We start from the raw sequence: 19,680 nt of genomic DNA, 5'->3' as shown, positions 1-19,680 counted from the left end.
GACTCGGTTCTAATTTAGCTTTTAGCTTAACTTTTACTGTGTACTTTGTGAGTAATCCTCTGTCAGAGTCCCCTCCTTAGTACATAATGAATGTTTTCTGCTATATTTTTAATGAATGATAAAAAGGCAATTTTACCTTAATAAAGTTGATATTGTTTGACTTTGTATTAATTAGCCTACTACTTACAATACATTGAAGTACTTTTACTGTGTATTTTTTGAGAAATCCTCTGTCAAAGTCCCCTGCTGAGAACAAAATCAAGCCACTGCTGCTAAGTTTGATGAGGGAATTATTTTTTGTTGCCATTAGTTATTCGTGAGATCGATCCTGTTGGACTCAGTACGAGTGAAACTACCCCCACAAGTACTATGAAGTACTTACTGTGTACTTTTCCAGTACTCCTCTGTCAATGTCCCCTCCTGAGAACAAGAATGCATGTTTCTCTGCTATTTTGAATAAGCGTTAAAAAACCTTTCTTCATGAGACTGATATTGTTGGACAGAGTATTTTAAGAGGATGGTAGACTGCACACTGACACACTCTGTCACTCTTGTTGGCCTCTTATGATGCTGCTGTCTTTTAATATATGATTATTTCTGAGCCGATAGTTCGTCACAGATTCTTCAGTCTCATCAGCCTCATCCTTCCATGAGTCCCAGTCAACGCCTCCAGCACACTTCCAGTGTCTGACTCCATATGATATTGTCCTGATGCTGTAAGGTTGATGCCCCATGATCACAAAATGACCCCTCTAAAGTCTGAGTGCCAAGGACCTCATATTATGTATGTCATTAATGTTACATCACCCATTATAACAATTTGCTTTCCTTTTTCTCTCCTCTTAACTGAATAGCCCTGTCTTTAAGTATAATACAATGTAAAGTCCTTTTCCTGCACCATTTTAAGGCTTCAAAACAGGCATTTTTACTGTATGTGTTTGGAGAAATGACACAATCAATGGCCCAGAATTGTACTTCATCAACTCTGAATCTTGTGGTGCTTGAAGAATTACACACTGGTTAAGCCGGCCAGGATATATGCCTTTTTTGGAGCCCTTTTTGCAATATGTATTAATAAAATGTATCCTTTCACAAATCTTTTCAACTGCTGTAAGTTAGTGCACTCTCTGTGCAGAAAATTTAAAATATTCTTCATTTGCAGTATTTATTTTAAAAAGTGTTCAGAAAGACTGCATCAATTATATATGTATATATATATATATATATATATATATATATATATATATATATATATATATATATATATATATATATATATATATATAATATCAATATTTGTATTAACTAACCAAAGTCAATTTAAATAGCGGGCAAAAATTGGTTAATTGCCATGCATGTGGTGTTTGATATAGTTTACGTTCAATTTCAACTATTTTAGGCAGAAAAAAATGTATATTGACCAAACCTTTTTTAATAGTTTACTATAATTTAGAAAGGTTTTTGTGAGAAATCATTTCAAAAGTAAACTTAATTTTCATTTTATATTTAAATTTGAAATGTTTGCACACAACATTATTAATTTATACATTTTTTTCAATTTTTTAAAATTATGAATCCATTTATTTTTATTGTATTTCCTTGAGGCTGGGAAGATATCCAGCACGTAGTTCAACATGCAAATGTTATAATGCAAGTAAGTATAAGTATAACATGGAAAAGGAAATAAAATACGTTTCATAGGAGGATTTGGATTTATTTTCTCTCAGCTTGTAAGTACACAATCAAACAATCTATAATTTAGCTCTGGCCTTCACTCACAAAAAAACATTTAGTTGAATTGGACACATTTTCAAAGCTCTATTGACATGCAATGACTGGGACTGATGGAAGAATCTGTGAGGAATGAACTAGGAGCAGAGAAATAATCATATATTAAAAGACAGCAGCATCATAAGAGGCCAACAAGAGTGGCAGAGTGTGTCAGTGTGCAGTCTACCATCCTCTTAAAATACTCTGTCCAAAAATATCAGTCTCATGAAGAAAGTTTTTTTTAACACTTTTTCAAAATGGCAGAGAAACATGCATTCTTGTTCTCAGGAGGGGACATTGACAGAGGAATACTTGAACAGTACACAGTAAGTACTTAGTACTTGTGGGGATAGTTTCACTAGTCCTGAGTCCAACAGGATCGATCTCACGAAGAATTAATGGCAACAAAAAATAATTCCCTCATCAAACTTAGCAGCAGTGGCTTGATTTTGTTCTCAGCAGGGGACTTTGACAGAGGATTTCTCAAAAAATACACAGTAAAAGTATTTCAATGTATTGTAAGTAGTAGGCTAACTAATACAACGTCAAACAGTATCAATTTCATTAAGAACTAATGGTAAAATTATATTTTTTATCATTCATCAAATATAGCAGAAAAACATGCATTATGTAGGCTACTAAGGAGGGGACTCTGACAGAGGATTACTCACAAAGTACACAGCAAAAGTACTTCATTTTATTTCTGGTAGGAGTCAAACTAGAACCGAGTCCAACAGTGTGAGTTTCCTTAAGAACTTGTGGTAAAACCTATTTGCATCACTCGTCAAATATAGCAGGAATAATGAAGAGCAGCTGATTTGAAAAAACAAACGCAAGAGGCGGCTGACTGACCGCAGTGCAGAATCGCTGTATAGTTTAAATCTCCTAACAATGTTGTCCATTTTAGACAGAAGCTTATTATATTTACAGCCCTTAATGTGTGTCTTGGCTGTTTTCGTTGTGATCGCTAAATTCCCCTAGCTTCCCTTTGTTTATAATATTATCACCGTTCCAAGCAAACGAGTGCTTTTGTTTTGAAATCACTTCCGTGAGTTTCGCCCCCGCCCCCCTCACTCCAAGGACCATTTAGTAAGGTAAAAAGCAAAAATGCCTCTCAGACGCTCTTCCGTTTACGTGTTTAATAAGGAAAAACAATTGGACGGTAGATACACGGATTACATATGTATTTTTGATCCTCACATATTTGTTTTCCGTTTAAAACCTCTGAACCTGCAAACACAAACCGCTTTCTGTGCATGGATCGCTGTGCATTCGTGTGTGTGTTTTTTGAGACTCCCATGACGGTTACCCGATTCGTACTTGTATTTTTTTTCTATCTATAGCCAATCAGATGTCTCCTCAATTCTAAGCCAATCACATGAGCGCGCCCCAACGAGGGTCGATTTCTTGCGTTCATGACGTAGCGCTTCATTTACGCATTTTGCGCAGTCCGGAGCTGACAGGTCCATGGAGCCTGCCTGGGCCAAAGTGTCATGAACGCAAGAAATCATACCCTCGTGGGGGCGCGCTCATGTGATTGGCTTAGAATGAAGGAGACATCTGATTGGCTATAGATAGAAAAAATTACAAATACGAATCGGCTGACCGTCAGGGGTGTCTCAAAAAACCCACACATGAATGCACAGCGATCCGTGCACAGAAAGCGGTTTGTGTTTGCAGGTTCAGGGGATTTAAACGGAAAACAAATATGTGAGGATCAAAAATACATATGTCAAACTTTTTTCTGTATTTGGATTTTATTTACATGTATATGAAACGGAACACATTTGTGTGTGCATTGAAAAACACAAGTGTGGATCCGGAAACACAAGTGTGAATCCTTCTATGTGCATGTGTGTATTATGAGACTGTTCTGAGCCCATAATTTTTCCCCAGATGGTTCAATTTACCCCTTATGTGGATTAATTTACCCCTTGGATGGGACAAGTTAAGCCTTTTTTTTGAGAAGTCATATTTTCATGGCCCTTTGTGAGATGCATTATTTTCCCTTTGATTAACAGAAGACATCCTGAAGTAAAGGCTGTTGTTGTCATTTTACTTCTATCTCATGAGGACAACATAAGTAAGAATCGGCTCATCTTACCCCACTCTCCTCTACTACTGTTGCCACCGCACAGCTAGATGTTTGATGAGCTCATACAGCTTGCTTTCTACTTCCAGTATAGAGGTTACTTTTTCACTGTTTCACTGTAACGGATGTGTGTGCCCATACAGGAGAGCAGTATCTGGAAGATGTGTGTAGCCACAGGGCCGGCTGAGGAGGTATGTGGGCCACAGACGGCTGATAACAGTGTCCAGACAGAAGATAAAGACCCTAACGTGCCAGGGAGGAATGGAGAGACCACACAGAGGTAATAAAACACAGCAACACACCGCTAAGCACTTCAAGGTCAAAGCTGCACTTTGGGTAGAATTACAAAAACTTCATTCATATTAGGTGAAAAACTGAGAAATGTGCAACATGAGAGTCATGAAGGTTATGTGAACTACTAGTGTTTTCCAGCTGCCCCACAGGAACTGATCACTTTCCTACCAGGCGTTCAAAATAAAAATAGGCCTGTGTTAAATCAGTGCAAAGGATTGCGTAGGGGGGGTTGTGTGGCCATTGTGAAAACAATGGATGCGATGTAATCTCATCCTCCTCATAATATTTTATAGCTTTTCCTAGTATTTTAATGCAGAATGTTCACTAATGGTTAACTTTGTAACACGTTTCTGTTGGGAACTGTTCAGGGTTAGGTTTAGGCAACCGAAGCACTTGAAAGAAAGATGTTTTGTTTATGCAGTAAGGTTTTTCTTGTCTTTCTGTGTCCGTATGCTTTCTCTTCAGACGCTGCAGCTTCCTGAGCCCAGACAAGCTGGCTCCCTTTAACGGACACTTTCTAAACGGCAGTACTTGGATTGCAGGGGAGGGGATGAGGAGCGTTCACATAAAAGCCTTCAGTGAGGTAATTCAAGCTAACAAATGAAATTGAGGCCATGGCATTTTCTTCCTCTTTTCTCCTATTTCTAGGAAAACACCTAACTGTCTACAGTACATGAAGCATACTCCATTGATATTAACTCGTTAGATACAGAGCTTTCGATATTTCGACATTTTGTCTTTGACCTGCTCCAGCAGATAGCTGCACATTCTGTGTGTATAATCATTTCAGCAAACTTAAGTTGAATTTTGATATGGTTAACTTACTATCTCATTATAATGACTTAGCTACCTCATTATTATGACTTACTATCTCATTATTAGGACTTAGCCGTCTCATTATTATGATTTAAGCCGACTACCAGCAAGTGAAAGCAATATAGCTAGCTGTAAGCAATCCTGATTTTGGTGCACTCCTGAAGAGAATACATTGTTTCTGCTCTTGCCACATGCCAAAGCTTGTTATTTTGTAGCTTCCTCTGTAGTGTCCGTAGGCTTAGTTTAATATTGTGTGATTCCTCCAAAACCACTAAAATGTCCTTATTTGTGAATCCGCGTCTGAAGTAGTCTTCAATTATAGTATCCATTAGTTCAGCTAAGTGTGTCCCGCACACTTGCTTCTGTTGCTTTGGTGTAAAGGGATGAAAGCTAATTTAAAAATTGTTCTTATATGATAGTAAGTCACAATAAAGAGATTGTTGTAGTCATTTTTGTAGAAATGTATCATTAAATCTCATGTAATCATAAGTATTACTAAGAAGTAACTAAATTCTCTTTTTATTTCCCACGGTTTGAATTCATATCTAGCCTATAATTTCCACTTCCTTAGAACAAACAAAAGGCTGTCTCTACAACCATTGGTTTGTAATGAACATGTATTAGACCCTCCAGAAAAACGCGCTTCTGCGATCGCCGAATTTACGGCATAATCCGAAAAATGGCACATATTTATCAAAAGGCCACATAATCCCCGCATTTTTCCACACAAAGTTGAGATTTTTTTTTTAAACTCGTCTTGACGTGACGTCATCAGCTCGCGCATCACAGAATGTAAACAACACTGTATAGAGTGAACGTGTGGAGCTCACACGAGAGAGAGAACACCAAGAGGAAAAAATCTAATCCATCTCATTTATCGACGAACATTTCTACTAAAGACCGGGCAAAAAGTGGGGGCAAAAAGTGGGGCACCCCGTGCAACTGTGTGTTGGAGCGTAAGAGAAAATCGACGGTGACGACCCACTTTGATTCATTCAAACATTCGAAAATGCTTTCTGCTGCTGCGGACAAGAAAGCCAAACAACTCACGTTCACCGAGGCATCAACCTCCAAAACCCTTTCGAGGGCTACAAGAAACGAAGTGAGTAGCCTACAAGATTGAAGCTGGTCAGATAACGAATATAAGTAAATGAAAACAGAATGAGGCGGGAAGTGTGTGTGTGTGTGTGTGTGTGGGGGGTGTGTGTGTGTGTGTGTGTGTGTGTGTGTGTGTGTGTGTGTGTGTGTGTGTGTGTGTGTGTGTGTGTGTGTGTGTGTGTGTGAGAGATAAAAATAGCCCAATTGCTTTTACAATAAATAAACATTGAATGTGTTTAATTGAATAGTAAAGGGGTTCAACGTTAGTGGCAGGTTGTGTGTGAGAGAGAATAAATAAGACAGCCCAATATTTAATTTTTTAAAAATTATTTTTCCCCGCATATTTAGCATAATTCGCAACTTTCCGCATATTTCGCAACTTCCGGCAATTTCACCGCATAAAATCACATAAAAACCCTGCATGTTTAATCGCATAATCAAGGAATTTAGCCCGCATAATCAAGGATTTTTGAGACTCGACTTGACAAAATCACAAAAGACTTGTGACTAGACTTGGACTTGAACGCCAATGACTCGGGACTTGACTTGGACTTGAGCCTTCTGACTTGAGGTGACTTTTTTTTTTTTTATATATATATTTTTTCAGTTATAAAATAAACAGACATTGCTCCAGATAACAAACCGTACATCAAAACATGTAGTGAACCGCAATCCTCCTGTCTCCCCTCAAAATCCCCCAGCAGAGAAGCTGCACGCTCCATGTTCAGTAGGTCCAGATACTCCCTCAGCCATGAGTCCCTAGTAAAGCAGGCTGGTTTGCGTTCCTTCCAGTTTAATAGGATGAGTCTTTTTGTGGCTAAACAGCCCAATGTCCAGAGCCGATCGGTAGTCCTTGCAAGATTGCCATCTGGCTTGAGACCCAGTAGACATGCAATGGGACATGTAGGGAAACTAACTTTTAAAGATTCAGACAATAAGGATATTACTTCTGACCAAAGTTTTTTTACCGCTGGGCATTCCCAGAGTAGGTGCAACAATGTACCTCGCTTGCCACATTCATGCCAGCATAAGTCTCTGTGTTTATTGTCCATCTTGGATTTTGTAACAGGGGTGATGTAAGCTCTATTGAGAATTTTGAACTGTATGATCCTGAATCTTACACATTTAGAAGAGAACATAGCTGACCTCCAAATGAAGTTCCATTGCAAAGCAGACAGAGAGATATTCAAGGCATGCTCCCAGGACAGTTGGACAGGAGAATAGGTATTCGGGGCAGCCCTAGATAATCATTTATAAATGTTAGAGACCACACCTGATGATATGATTGCTTTCTTGAGGCGCTGGTCCTCTTCCATACATGAAGCAGGCATGGCTCCCTCCTTACATTTTGTACTAATAATAGATGCTAGTTGTGCATATGATAGAAAAGATGAGCCTGAGAGACCATACTGATTTTTGAGTTGTGGAAATGGAAGGGTTTGGTCTCTATATATCTGTCCAATTGTAGTAATACCAGCCTTCTGCCAGATATTATTACTTAAAGTGCCTCCTCCTGCAGAAATACAGGGGTTACTCCAAATGGGGCAAGATGGTAAAGAGAGCCCCTCTATGTTGAGTCTCCTGTGCAGTTGCTTTACAATAGAGCATGAAAAGCGGATGATGGTCTTATCCATTGAGGGTGGTGGTTTTGGGCAGTACCACATTGATGCCAGAGATATGTTTTGGTTTACAGACATGATGGATTGCTCCAGCCATTGCCAACTGCCTACCGAAGAGGCACTTTTGTACGCCCACGATAATGGATACTTTGCATTGAAGGACTTGAGGTGACTTGATAATTTAATTCAGAGGTCTCCAACACGCCGATCGCGAGATGTCGCTAAAAGAGCAGACTCCCGTCGCGGAGAGCAGAATCTTCAGCCGCTCCTACTCTTGCTGAGAATCCTTGCAGGCAGGGGCGGGACTTTATTTAGCTGGGTCACCATGCGACCAATCATATGCGAGGACACACTAGGATCATACCATTATGTGAAAGAAGGGTGGGGGGCACAGCAGGTGTAGTGGTACAGGCCAGCTGCACAGAGCGACGGTGAGACGGATTAAAATGCAAGCGCGTCGGAAAAAGTCAAGAAAATGAGTGCAGGATTTTCTAAAATTAAAATAACCTTCAGGGCAGGTTTTTTGTTGTTGTTGGTAACCACTCAGGATTTATTGTCAGAGGTGGGAGAAGTTCAGATCTTGTACTTGAGTAAAAATACAAGAGTGTAGGAATACTCGGTTACAATAAAAAGTCCTGCATTCAAAATGTTACTCAAGTAAAAGTACAAAAGTATTAGCATCAAAATATACTCAAAGTACCACCTACAGAGGGATCTAGATTTGGGTGTTCTTTTCCCCATAGAGACCGCCTCGCTGCACATTATCCCTTGCATAAAGATAGATTGTGGGTCCCTTATAACGTGTAGTACACAGTGGAAATAAACATTCTGGTTACCTCAACATCAGGGATCTTAAACATTAAACTCCTTCTGAATCAAACCGTCACGGTAGCCTAACCTTACTGATCCCTCTTAAAATAGAAGAAAACACGTTACTTTACCAGCAGAGAGAAAATGGATTATTACATTATTAATGTGATATAATAAGGAGCAGTTTGATTATTAAGTATTATTCTGTTGATGGATGTCATTACATTTGGTGAAAAGCACATGATGACTTGTTTAAGACTCGTTTTGTCAAAGTTTAGGACTTGGACTTGACTTGAACTTGCCCATCCTGACTTGAGACTTGACTTCGACTTGAGCGCAAAGACTTGAGACTTGACTCGGACTTGAGCGCAAAGACTTGAGACTTGACTCGGACCTTCAAAACAATGACTTGGTCCCACCTCTGCCGGATAGTGTCTGTCCACACGAGACAGCTCCGTTTAGCTCCAACCGCTGGAGTACATATGCAGGAGCCTGTACGTGGCGCTGTAACTCCCTCCACAAAAGCAGCGAAGAAGTATGGTTGTCATGGTTGCGCTTCTGTTTATTCTCCGCGGTTGGGGCCGAGGGAACCGGGCAGAGTTTTTCGCCAGTCAACGTGTGTTAAAGTTGAAATCTTCCGGACAAAATTATAAAAGTGCCGGTCAAAGGTCGTCTTTGTTATTTATTGAACTTTAAAACAAATGAATAACAAATCTATATAATACAATAATAAAATACATGGAGCCTCTCTTTTTCCTCCCTATCTTCGGACAGCGTCAGTGTCTGTCTCAAGCAGCAGCTGATCCAGTAATGAGTGACCCGGCTGACAGTAAAAATAAACATATTTATAACTAGTTTAGGTAGTTTGAGAGGTAATTAAAATAGCTAAGGGTGATGATCGGACTTGTGTTTTGCTCCGTTCAACGCTGCATCACAGCGGGAGGAGCTGCAGGTGAGCAGAGGTGCGTGTCTCCGTCCTGTCAGATTAGACTTCACTCGCGTTTATGTCCATATCGAGAGAAAGATAAATAATCTTTAATAATAATAATAAAGTGTGCAGTTTACTTTGACGCGGGGGTGAGCAGCAGAGGTGGGGAGAGGCGGGGCTATTGCATCATCATTATCGGAAAATTATCGTATAGAGGGCGTACACACGGAGCCTTTGGACCCCCCAGAGCGTTGCGTATGCCGTTCTATCCACCTTGGGACCCGTTATCGTTTCCGCAGTTGTTTCCTGTCATATTCGGTCGTCCTAGTGTGTAAGAACGGTCTATATGACACTAAACAGTAACGCAAACGACCGTTTTCGTCCTCGTGTGGCCGGGGCCTCAGTTGCTATGCTAACATCACCTGTCTAATACCAGAGAAACTTTAATAACAGCGGTGTGATGCCGAACTGCGTCAATTCATACTGACACACATTCACTTATGGGGAGGGGGATATGTATCAGCTGCTTGTGTGACAGTCAGACACTGAATACTTTACAGCGGCCGCTGCTGTGAGTTAACGGGAGAATAAACTCTGCCATGAGATAAGGGGAGAATAAACTCTGCCGTGAGATAAAAGTAAACTAATCTCCGGTGGACGAGCAGCACTTCAGCGGTCGGTAAATGCCGCTGAACCACATTAATAAACAATGAACCACGGCACTCTGGAGAAAAGTACAAGGGTTGAGAAGTAGTTATTTAATTTAATCTGGCTTTGTACGATTAAAAGCAACACGATCATCGACCCGACGCAGTCCCCGAAGTCCCTCCCTTTCTGGTGGACCTCCATGGGACCGTATTTCGGAAAAAATATGTATTGTAGTCAATGGCGAGAGAGTAATTATCTTTCGATCCCGTTTGAATTGTGCCATGAATTACACATATGATGTTTGTCAATTTAAAAGATAATTTTGCAAGTTTGCTGTGAAGTAACACTTATTTTTGTGTGAAACCGCTCAATAAACTACATCTCTGGTCTCGCACAACACACGTCACCAACACCAGAATGAGGCAAAAAGTATTAAACAAGGTGGAAATCATCATATACGTCTGGGCATGTTGAGAGCTGCTATTACACAAAAGGGGAGTTAGTCGGTTCCGTAAGAGCCAACATGCGGGACCGGCTGTACAAGGTTTCAGTGAGTGTTAAAGAAGTGTAATGTGTAAACGTTAATGTCAGTGTTCTTTTATTACAGGAAGGCAAACAACTTCTAAGTTCAATTATTTGACTATGTCAGGTCATAGAAATCACAGGCAGCAAAGTTGTAATTTGTAACTCTATTTCCGGAAAAAGCATTGTACCTCGTGCGTGAATACATTTTTATTATTCAGGGCTCTGCCCGTACATTTATGATTGGAGATGGGGAGGACCTTGGTTTAGACTTTGGTCTCCCTGGTTGGTGCACAGACTTATGGCGCATTTCCACTACAGCGCGGAGCTCACTTTAAGCGTGCCGTGCCCGGCCCGTTTTTGGTTGCGTTTCCACTAGGCGTTGTTCTGGCTAGCGCAGGGGTCTGCAACCTTTTTGACCAAAAGAGCCATTTTGCTCCTTTTTCCCCAAAAATGTTTTGTCTGGAGCCGCAAAACATATTTCATAGCTTATAAAGTTGTATTTATTGTTATATCAGACAAAAACTACAGTTTGTTTGCATTTATTAGGCTATTTATTACATTATATAAAACTGTTAACCTCTAATAAGAAACAAATAACTCCTATAAGGAGAATTAAAAATAATACACAGGCCTACTTTAAAATAAATTAAACACAGCACTTGGGGAGTCCTCTGCACATTTGAAGGGAAAACAAATATTAAAAATTAATTAATCATGATTAATCATGGGGTCTTAATTCATTACGTGTTGATTTCTATCAACGGGGGAGTACTTCAGGAAAGTCGACGGGGGGGGTGGGGCTAGTGTAGTACTTCGTGACCACAGGGTGTGAACGTTGTAATCAGCTGTTTTAGCGCAGTTCTCCAGTGAAGGGGGGTAGTCTCCCTCCGCAGCCGGTTGGCATAGTTTTGGCACAGTTCCGTTGTACAGACCAACGTTAACAGCAGCCCTGTCTGTGCATATGGAGACCGACTCTGTCGTCCGGTGATCTAACCGCCTTCTGGAAAAGCTTCACAAGTACGTCGGTACGCAAATAGCCTACCCCAGACATACCCTGGCGCTGCCACTGGTGGGATGTAAGGGACGGCCCATTCTGCACATTCGTTAAATGCCTTAAATATTTTAACGCAATTAATTAAAAAAAATAATTACCGCCGTTAACGCGATAATTTTGACAGCATTACTTTTTGTATGTAATTATTGTCAAAGCATTTAATATATTCATTACTATCGGGACGTTAAGAGCATTCCATGGAATATAACAAAAAGTGTTTTCTGAAATAAATTACATACCCCCATTGAATTACAACCTCTCCCGTGTTGTTCCTCGATACGTAAAGGCTGCAACACCTTTGACAACGTCTCTCTACATATCAAGCATACCGGTAAACCAGCATCGTTTGCTGTGAAAATATATAACTCTGTCCACGCAGAAATAAATCCTGTGTTCCTCCGATACTTTTATTTTCTTTGATGTATCTATAGTTCCCTCATCGAGCCGGGGGTCAGGTTATTCGTTATTCACCATTCATCAGGATGTGACGCATTTTTTAGTTGACCTAATTAAAACCGTTTTGTTTTTTATTTATGTGTCACAGTATCACCTAAAAATACAAGATACAAAATATTTTCAACCATGCAAGAAAATATAAATAGTCCTACAAATACTTTTATTTTATTTCCTTCTTATTTTTGTTTAAGCTCAAGGGAGCCAGAGCAGAGGGCTTAAAGGGCCGCATGCGGCTCGAGGGCCGCGGGTTGCCGACCCCTGGGCTAGTGGGTACTATTTCACAATTTTTCTGGCCCCATACAATCGAGGTTCTTTCCTGGCCAACAACCAGGCTGAGTCGGGCTGAGTATGCTAAACTAGAGAGAGAATCGCTGTCAAGGGGGCTACAACTACAACAAGATGAACATATTTGACCTTGAATTAATTGTAATACACGTTTCAAAATGATGCTGAAGTAACAACATACTGATAGTTGTAAAAACCATGAATTAATGCTTTGACAAGTCTGCAGACAGACGGCAGGCGAAACACCTTTTAAAATGCGTGTTTTCTAAATGGAGATCGGCTAAGCTAACGCAGTGTATGCTTCGACCGTCCACACTCACAACAACGGCCTATACAGACATAAATAAACCAGCGACTGTATTCGCCATGACACAGACAGTCTGTGGTTTGTACTTGTTTAACTTTTGTCTAGTTTCTGAACAGATATGAGGAGCTGTGAGCTCTGAGCGCTAACAGCTAATGGCTGATGTTGGTTTTATGTGGTTCTCATTGAAGATGACGTCACGGCTCCGCCTACACTGCGTTACTATAGTTACTGCCCTAGCTACTAAACTATAATGGAAACGCAGCATAAAGTGAGCCACAAGGCCTAGCCATACCGAGCGAGGCCGAGCGAGGCCCTGTAGTGGAAATGCGCCATTAGACAAAGTCTCTTGGCAACACGACATCCAATCAGCATTCAGCCGGCCGGTGAAGGTCCCTCTCTACTCTAGTCGCTATCCTACGTAATTTGTTTTGCTAAAGTTTCTACAATAGATAGTGGAATCCTCCATTACACTGATTCCCAGTTATGCGTAGGAGCTCACACACACTGTCCAAGGCCAGGGCGATCTCTTGTTCTCAATAACTCTTTGTCTTCTACAGTGTCTGCACCTGGCTTTTGCAACATTTCTAATACAAGCTAAAACTTTCTTCTATGACTATTCCCTTCGTTTCGTATCCAACCCATCAGTACCTTGGATTGGTGATTGTGTCTATTTATTTTATAGTCATAGCAACATCTCGGGTTGGGCAAGTTACTTCCAAAATGTAATACATTAGATATTACTTATTACTGTCTTTTTTAAGTAATAAGTTACATTACAATATTACTCTCTCTGAAATGTAATGAGTTACACTACTTTTCCGCAAAATAATGGCAAGGTATTTTAAATGCTAAAATGTAGTTTAGTGCAGCAACTGTGTAGGCCCTTAAGGTGCTGTTTACACGAGAACGCAAACGGTTGTATCCGCTACTTTTCTCTTTCGTATAGCCCGTTCGTTTACACGAGGCCGTTGTCACTACCCGATCTGCCGCCCTGCCCGCAGCTGTATGACAGCTATCATACTGAATAAATATTTACTGTGAATGTATGCAAAAATGTATGGCATATAGATATAGCTGTCTAACAGAAGTTACATTCATTTCTCACTTATTCTGACAATGTACTTAACCCCAAATAAAATAACCCAATAAAAAGAGTTCTTAAATAATAGTGAAGTCACGTTGTAATAACAATAACTCCTCTCTCAAGTTTTCTTTTTGTGCATTGCCAAAAGCCACTGTGTCAAGTGTCCTACTTGGGTTGCCGTACGGAGTTGTCCAATATGGCGGACCATCTCGCACATGCGCACTGCAGATAGGGCAGGGCGACAGATCGGGTAGTGACAGCCATAACGGAAACGCAGAAACGGACCACGCAAACGATAACGGGTCCCAAGGTGGATAGATCTGCAAACGGAACGCTCTGAGGGGCCAAACGGCTCTGTGTGTACGCCCTATACGATCATTTTGGTATTCACCAAGATGTTACAACGATGAAGCCATAGCCCCACCTCTCCCCACAGCTCACTGCTGTAGCATGGTCAGTAGCTACTGCTACTGCTACTGACCATGCTACAGATTTTAGTGCAAAATCTACAGCTCCTCTACCACAACCAGGGCCGTGGGAAGTAGGGGTGCTGAGGGTGCTGCAGCACCCCCTGGTGGAGGACATTCCACAAGATTAAATGCAAATATAATACAAAAATAACGAATTTTCAGCCTTGATGTAACAACATTCATAATTAAGTAAAGATAACACCCTTTTCACCCCGGTTACATTTTCCATTTGCCCTGTACGATGGGCGCTGTAAGTGATGAAAGTGGGGAATGTTGGCTTATCAGGCGCCCAGCTCATAGCCACAGTGCGAGAGAGAGAGAGAGAGAGAGAGAGAGAGAGAGAGAGAGAGAGAGAGAGAGAGAGAGAGAGAGAGAGAGAGAGAGAGAGAGAGAGAGATAGATAGATAGATAGAGAGAGGGGGTGCACCGGTACCGGCGGGGATTGTTGTTAGCTTCTGCTGCGCTAACGGATATAAGAAGCTGTTTCTACAATAATGTGGAGGGAGTGTTCTGTCCTGTCAGACTGAGAGGCTCAGTGAGGTAAAGGACTCTGAGTGTTTAGATAGTTCACTTTAGTCTAAGTTATCTCAGTGGATCTCAAACGTTTTGATCACAATTTATGTAAGCAAATATTTCAAAGGGACATCTTTATAATTATTAGGATATATAAAAACAGGTTTGAAATCATTCCAATTTATACTATAGGACAGTAAACCAAAACAATTGTTTAAAACTGGAGAGATTTAAAAATATGCATCAATAAATAAATGTTAACTGATAAAATAAGATATGAATGAACCACAAAAATAAAACAAGTTAGCCTACATTTATTTGTTATTGGCTATGGTAGGTTATTGGTTATGTTCACATACAAACCGATCTTTTTCACGTGGGTGTTTAGAGTTATATCCCCTAGATCAGTCTCTAGTAATTGGGCGCTCAAAGTGCACCAGATTGAAGTATTTTACTTTAAAATGTTAAAAAAAATCTTCCCGGGGGGGCACCCCCGGACCCCCTTAGAGGATGTGAAGTCCACCCCCCAATTAAAACATGTTCATGCAATACTAAATACATTTGAAGCCTTTTTATATAAGCTGTCCACCATATCAATACGTTTCTCTTTTTGTAGTGTATTGGTCTTTTGTAGAGGCTTTTCATTGCCAGCTAAAATCTTGCCTAGGGCAGCAAATTGGTCAGAACCAGCCCTGGTGTCATCCCCACAGCACCCCCCATTTGAAACATGTTCCCACGGCTATGACCACAACCATCAAGTGGACACGGAGAACTACATGAACTACATGTTACTAAATCCACCGCGGGGCATAAACAAAAGGGCAACCAGGCAACCATGCTCAGGGGTCTTCTTCGCTGCTTTTTGTGCATTTTGTGGCAGGAGTACAGCGCCACTTACAGGCCTGGCATATGTACTACAGCGTATCCAGCGCTCCCGAGCTTTCTCGTGTGAATGGACGACTTTTTTTATATCGTATTCGGTTCGCTTGCGTTTCGTATGCGTTTGCGTGTAAATGGGGTCTAAGACTACTAACAACTTTTATTACAAGGCTTAGTTGAATACTCGATTCTGATTAGTCAATTCCGTTGCTAAGGAGGATCAAGAAAGATAAAGTAAAAGAGGGTAAAAGACGGAGCGCTGGACGTCAGATAATTGAACAGAAGAAGACAGACAATAATTAAACAGGAACACAGTATGGGCTCTGCAGTGTTTAAGGACTTGTTAGTGGATCAGAAACTGTGAACAGAGCTGGACAGTGCTGGCGTAAAGTTGTTGTTGTCGCAGTTCCAGCCGTTGGTGCACCGTGGAACAGAGTTTGTTTTTTTCTCAGCGGAAGAAATACGATCATTTTAAGTCAATAAAATCATTTCAATTAATATTGGGAGTCGATTGCTTACTTTGTTTAGTATCTGGCCATGTAATAAGTGGGATAATGTGCAGCGACTTGGTCATTATGGGGAAAAGAACACCCTTCGGGCTCATCAAGATCAGCCTGACTGATTACTAGACACCAGGTTTACTAATCTACCGGCACAATTTTTCTCCGGTGTCAGAATGTCTCGCGATGTCAGTGAATTCTTAAAAAATTTAGAGTTCGGGTAAAGATTTGTTGTAACTGCATTACTGAGAATTGTAACGGGTAGTATATTACCCAAATGTCATTAGTAATGCGTTACATGACTTCGTTACAGCAAAAAGTGCATAAATACATAACTGTAACTCCGTTACTTTTGTAACGCGTTACACCCAACACTGCTCATGAGCACAACAAGCATATACAGACTCCACAGCTAACATTAGCTAACAAGGTACACTCCCGTGTTTTGTTTTAGCAACTAGTTTTCTCGTTAAGAACTGCGTGATCGCTGTGTATGCTGTGGATGACATTAGTGTTGACAAGGTACACATAAAATTACACTGAACAAAAATATAAATGCAACACTTTTGTTTTTGATCCCATTTTTCATGAGATGAACTCAAAGATCTAAAACATTTTCTACATACACAAAATAACCATTTCTCTCAAATATTGTTCACAAATCAGAAAAGATCTGTGATAGTGAGCACTTCTCCTTTGCCGAGATAATCCATCCCACCTCACAGGTGTGGCATATCAAGATGCTGATTAGTGTAGGAGCAAACACAGTGGTGGTGGCTTAAAGCCCACCTCCGCTCCGCGCCGTCCGTTAGATGAGCCTGGTCACATTAATAAGAGAAGGAGTTCAAAACACTGGCATAAAAGTTATAGCAATAATCTGATTTTAATGGTAAAAAACAACAATACAAAATACAGAGTCCCCTCTAACAGAGCACTCCGGGCTCCCCGCTCTACTGCCGTGCGATACAGATATCGGGACCAGCGAGTCAGAAACAGGGGGCATCGTGCATGAATAAACATCAGTATACAAAGACATATTTGGGGGCAGAGTTGTGTCGGCCCCCCCAAATCTCTAATTGGTCGATTTCACTCCTAAGTGAATCAGGGAGTCCGTGGGGAGGAGTTGTTCACTCCCCTAGGTGTTCTTACTGGTTGGATTCACTTCTGGTCGGGTCCAATACAGTGAATCAGAGTTCTGGGAAAAAGTATTTTACTTCTGAACAGAGCGTGAGAGCTTCGGAAGTAAACAAGGACAGAGTCAATTTTTATCTTTGCACCTGCGTTCACTCCTTTTATTTAGAAAAGAATAACAAATTAGAAGGAAACAAATATTTAGAAAAATAGAGATTTCAGTATTCTGAGGCTCTGAGCCCCATTTATTTTCCTCGCAGACGACAAAAAAAGTCAGACATTATACAATTTAAAATAAAAACAATAATCGTGGCTTGATATTGAGTAAGAACATGTTTTTATGAACCCCACAGCTTCCGGTCTTCCAAGACCCGAACGGACAAAAAGACGTGCTGCAGGCACGAAACATACTACCAATAGAAATACATTGTTTTTAAAATCGTTCTGTGTGACACGAAAAAAAGGGGAAAATTGTGTTGGTGAACACGAATCAATAGATTAAATGTCGTGACTATAACATGAAATACCGTGAGACTGGGTTGGTTGGTGACGTATGTTGTGCGAGACCATAGATGTAGTTCATGGAGCAGTTTCACACAAAAATAAGTTTTACTTCACAGTTTTACGACAAACTCTTTTTTTCCTTGACTTGCAAAATTATCTTTTAAATTGACAAACATAATATGTGTAATACATGCCACAATTCAAACGGGATCGAAAGATAATTTCTCTCTCACCGTTGACTATAATACATATTTTTTCCAAAATAAGGTCCCATGGAGGTCCACCGGAAAGGGAGGGACTTTGGCTCTCTATTGTTGTTGTTGTTGTGAGTTGTTGGGGAGAAAATCAGCGACGTAAACGGTGATGTCATTGCGCAGCACCAGTCGGGCTCTGGCTCTGGGCGGTAGAAACACAACTGGGGCTAAAAAGAAGAACCGGTTCTGAACCAGAAGATCACAAGCACAGAGCTATAACTTGAACTGGTTTGGTGGAAAAAGGGGCATTAGTGTTTCTGCCTCTGCTGGGGAGGGTAACACAGGGACACGCTGCAGGTCTGTTGGGTCAGAGGCTGTTGAGACCTGAACAGCAGCCTGAAGGGAGAGAGATCTGAAGCAGGAAAGAATCTCTAGAATGTGACGGCCGGGCTCAGCTGATTCTGGTTTCAATACCGTCTCTGTTTCATTTTTGATTTCATAATGGCTCCCTTCAGAAGTGAAACGCCCCTTATGTCCCCAAAGACTTATTCATAATTATACAGAGCATTGGGGTATTTAATAATGTCAGCATTCTGAATTAAACTTTTCACTCATGACTTAACAGTGTAAATTCCTCTTTAAAATGTTTCTTAATCCCTTTTTAAGACACCTAAATGACTCATTTGAATCTGCCATTGCTTACAATATACGATCGTTAACTAAACTACTGTAAAATACACTGTACTCTGCTTCTTACTATAAATTATACTACTCCATATAATGTATATTCCATAGAACTAATCTGAACCACACCTACTGCTCCATGTTCTATACTCTGACTGCCTTGACCTTTGCTACTACAGGCCTCTTTTTGAATCTTTAAACGTTTCCCAGGACCATACCATACCATAGTATTCTATATTGTACGTAAGAGATATGCAGTTGGTCAATACAACAGGTTGCTGCACATTACTTTGCTTATTACATGGCTTCCTATTTAAATCAATAATTTTACATAATATATTGATTCAACATGATGTTATTGATTTCAAAATGGTCGGTTTACTTCCGCAAATATATATATAAATTAATGCTGTCAAAATTATCGCGTTAACGGCGTTAATTAATTTTTTTAATTAATTGCGTTAAAATATTTAACGCATTTAACGCATGTGCAGGATGGTCCGCCCCATACATCCCACCAGTGGCAGCGCCAGGATATGGCTGGGGTAGGCTACAGCCATACCAAGAAATGGCTTAGCCCCACCATGAAAAATGATGTTAAAGTAGGCAAAATAAAGTCCGCCAACTCGCGCCGAGTAAATTGCACAGACAGCAGTTAGTAAGATTGATTTCAGTAGTCACTTGTCTGGAAATACCGAAGACTAGAAACGGTTTTGAAAACTTTTGTCACGTAGTGATCGTCTTCTCAATAGAACATCTTTGATAATGTCTTCTGGCCAATGAGAATCCAGATAACGGCGTGGTGTTGTTGCAGGAAGTCCTGACGGAGAATACTTTTGCTGTATTACATCTCTATACATCCTGTTGATAGAAATCAACACGTAATGAAATAAGACCCCATGGTTTGATTATTGATAGGTGTGTGGGCTGTCTTCCATTTTGACACACAGAACAATGTTATAATAAACATACATATACTTTATGTTAAATGGATATATCCACCTTCTTTCATTTATCTT

The 19,680-nt window shown here is 40.5% G+C and overlaps 1 protein-coding gene across 3 annotated transcripts in view; it reads left to right on the top strand.

Moving 5' to 3' along the window:
• Positions 1-19,680, top strand: part of il16 (interleukin 16) — a 51,739-nt gene that overhangs the window by 12,111 nt on the left and 19,948 nt on the right. For all 3 annotated transcript variants that reach the window (XM_079664633.1, XM_079664635.1, XM_079664634.1), the window contains 2 exons: positions 4,006-4,142; positions 4,622-4,739. In XM_079664633.1, coding sequence (XP_079520759.1) covers positions 4,006-4,142; positions 4,622-4,739 — 255 coding nt within the window. The remainder of the gene's footprint in view (positions 1-4,005; positions 4,143-4,621; positions 4,740-19,680) is intronic.

Source organism: Notothenia rossii (genome assembly GCF_949606895.1).
Source record: "Notothenia rossii genome assembly, chromosome: 2".
Taxonomy (NCBI): Eukaryota; Metazoa; Chordata; class Actinopteri; order Perciformes; family Nototheniidae; genus Notothenia; species Notothenia rossii.
This window is presented reverse-complemented; position numbering and strand designations above follow the sequence as displayed.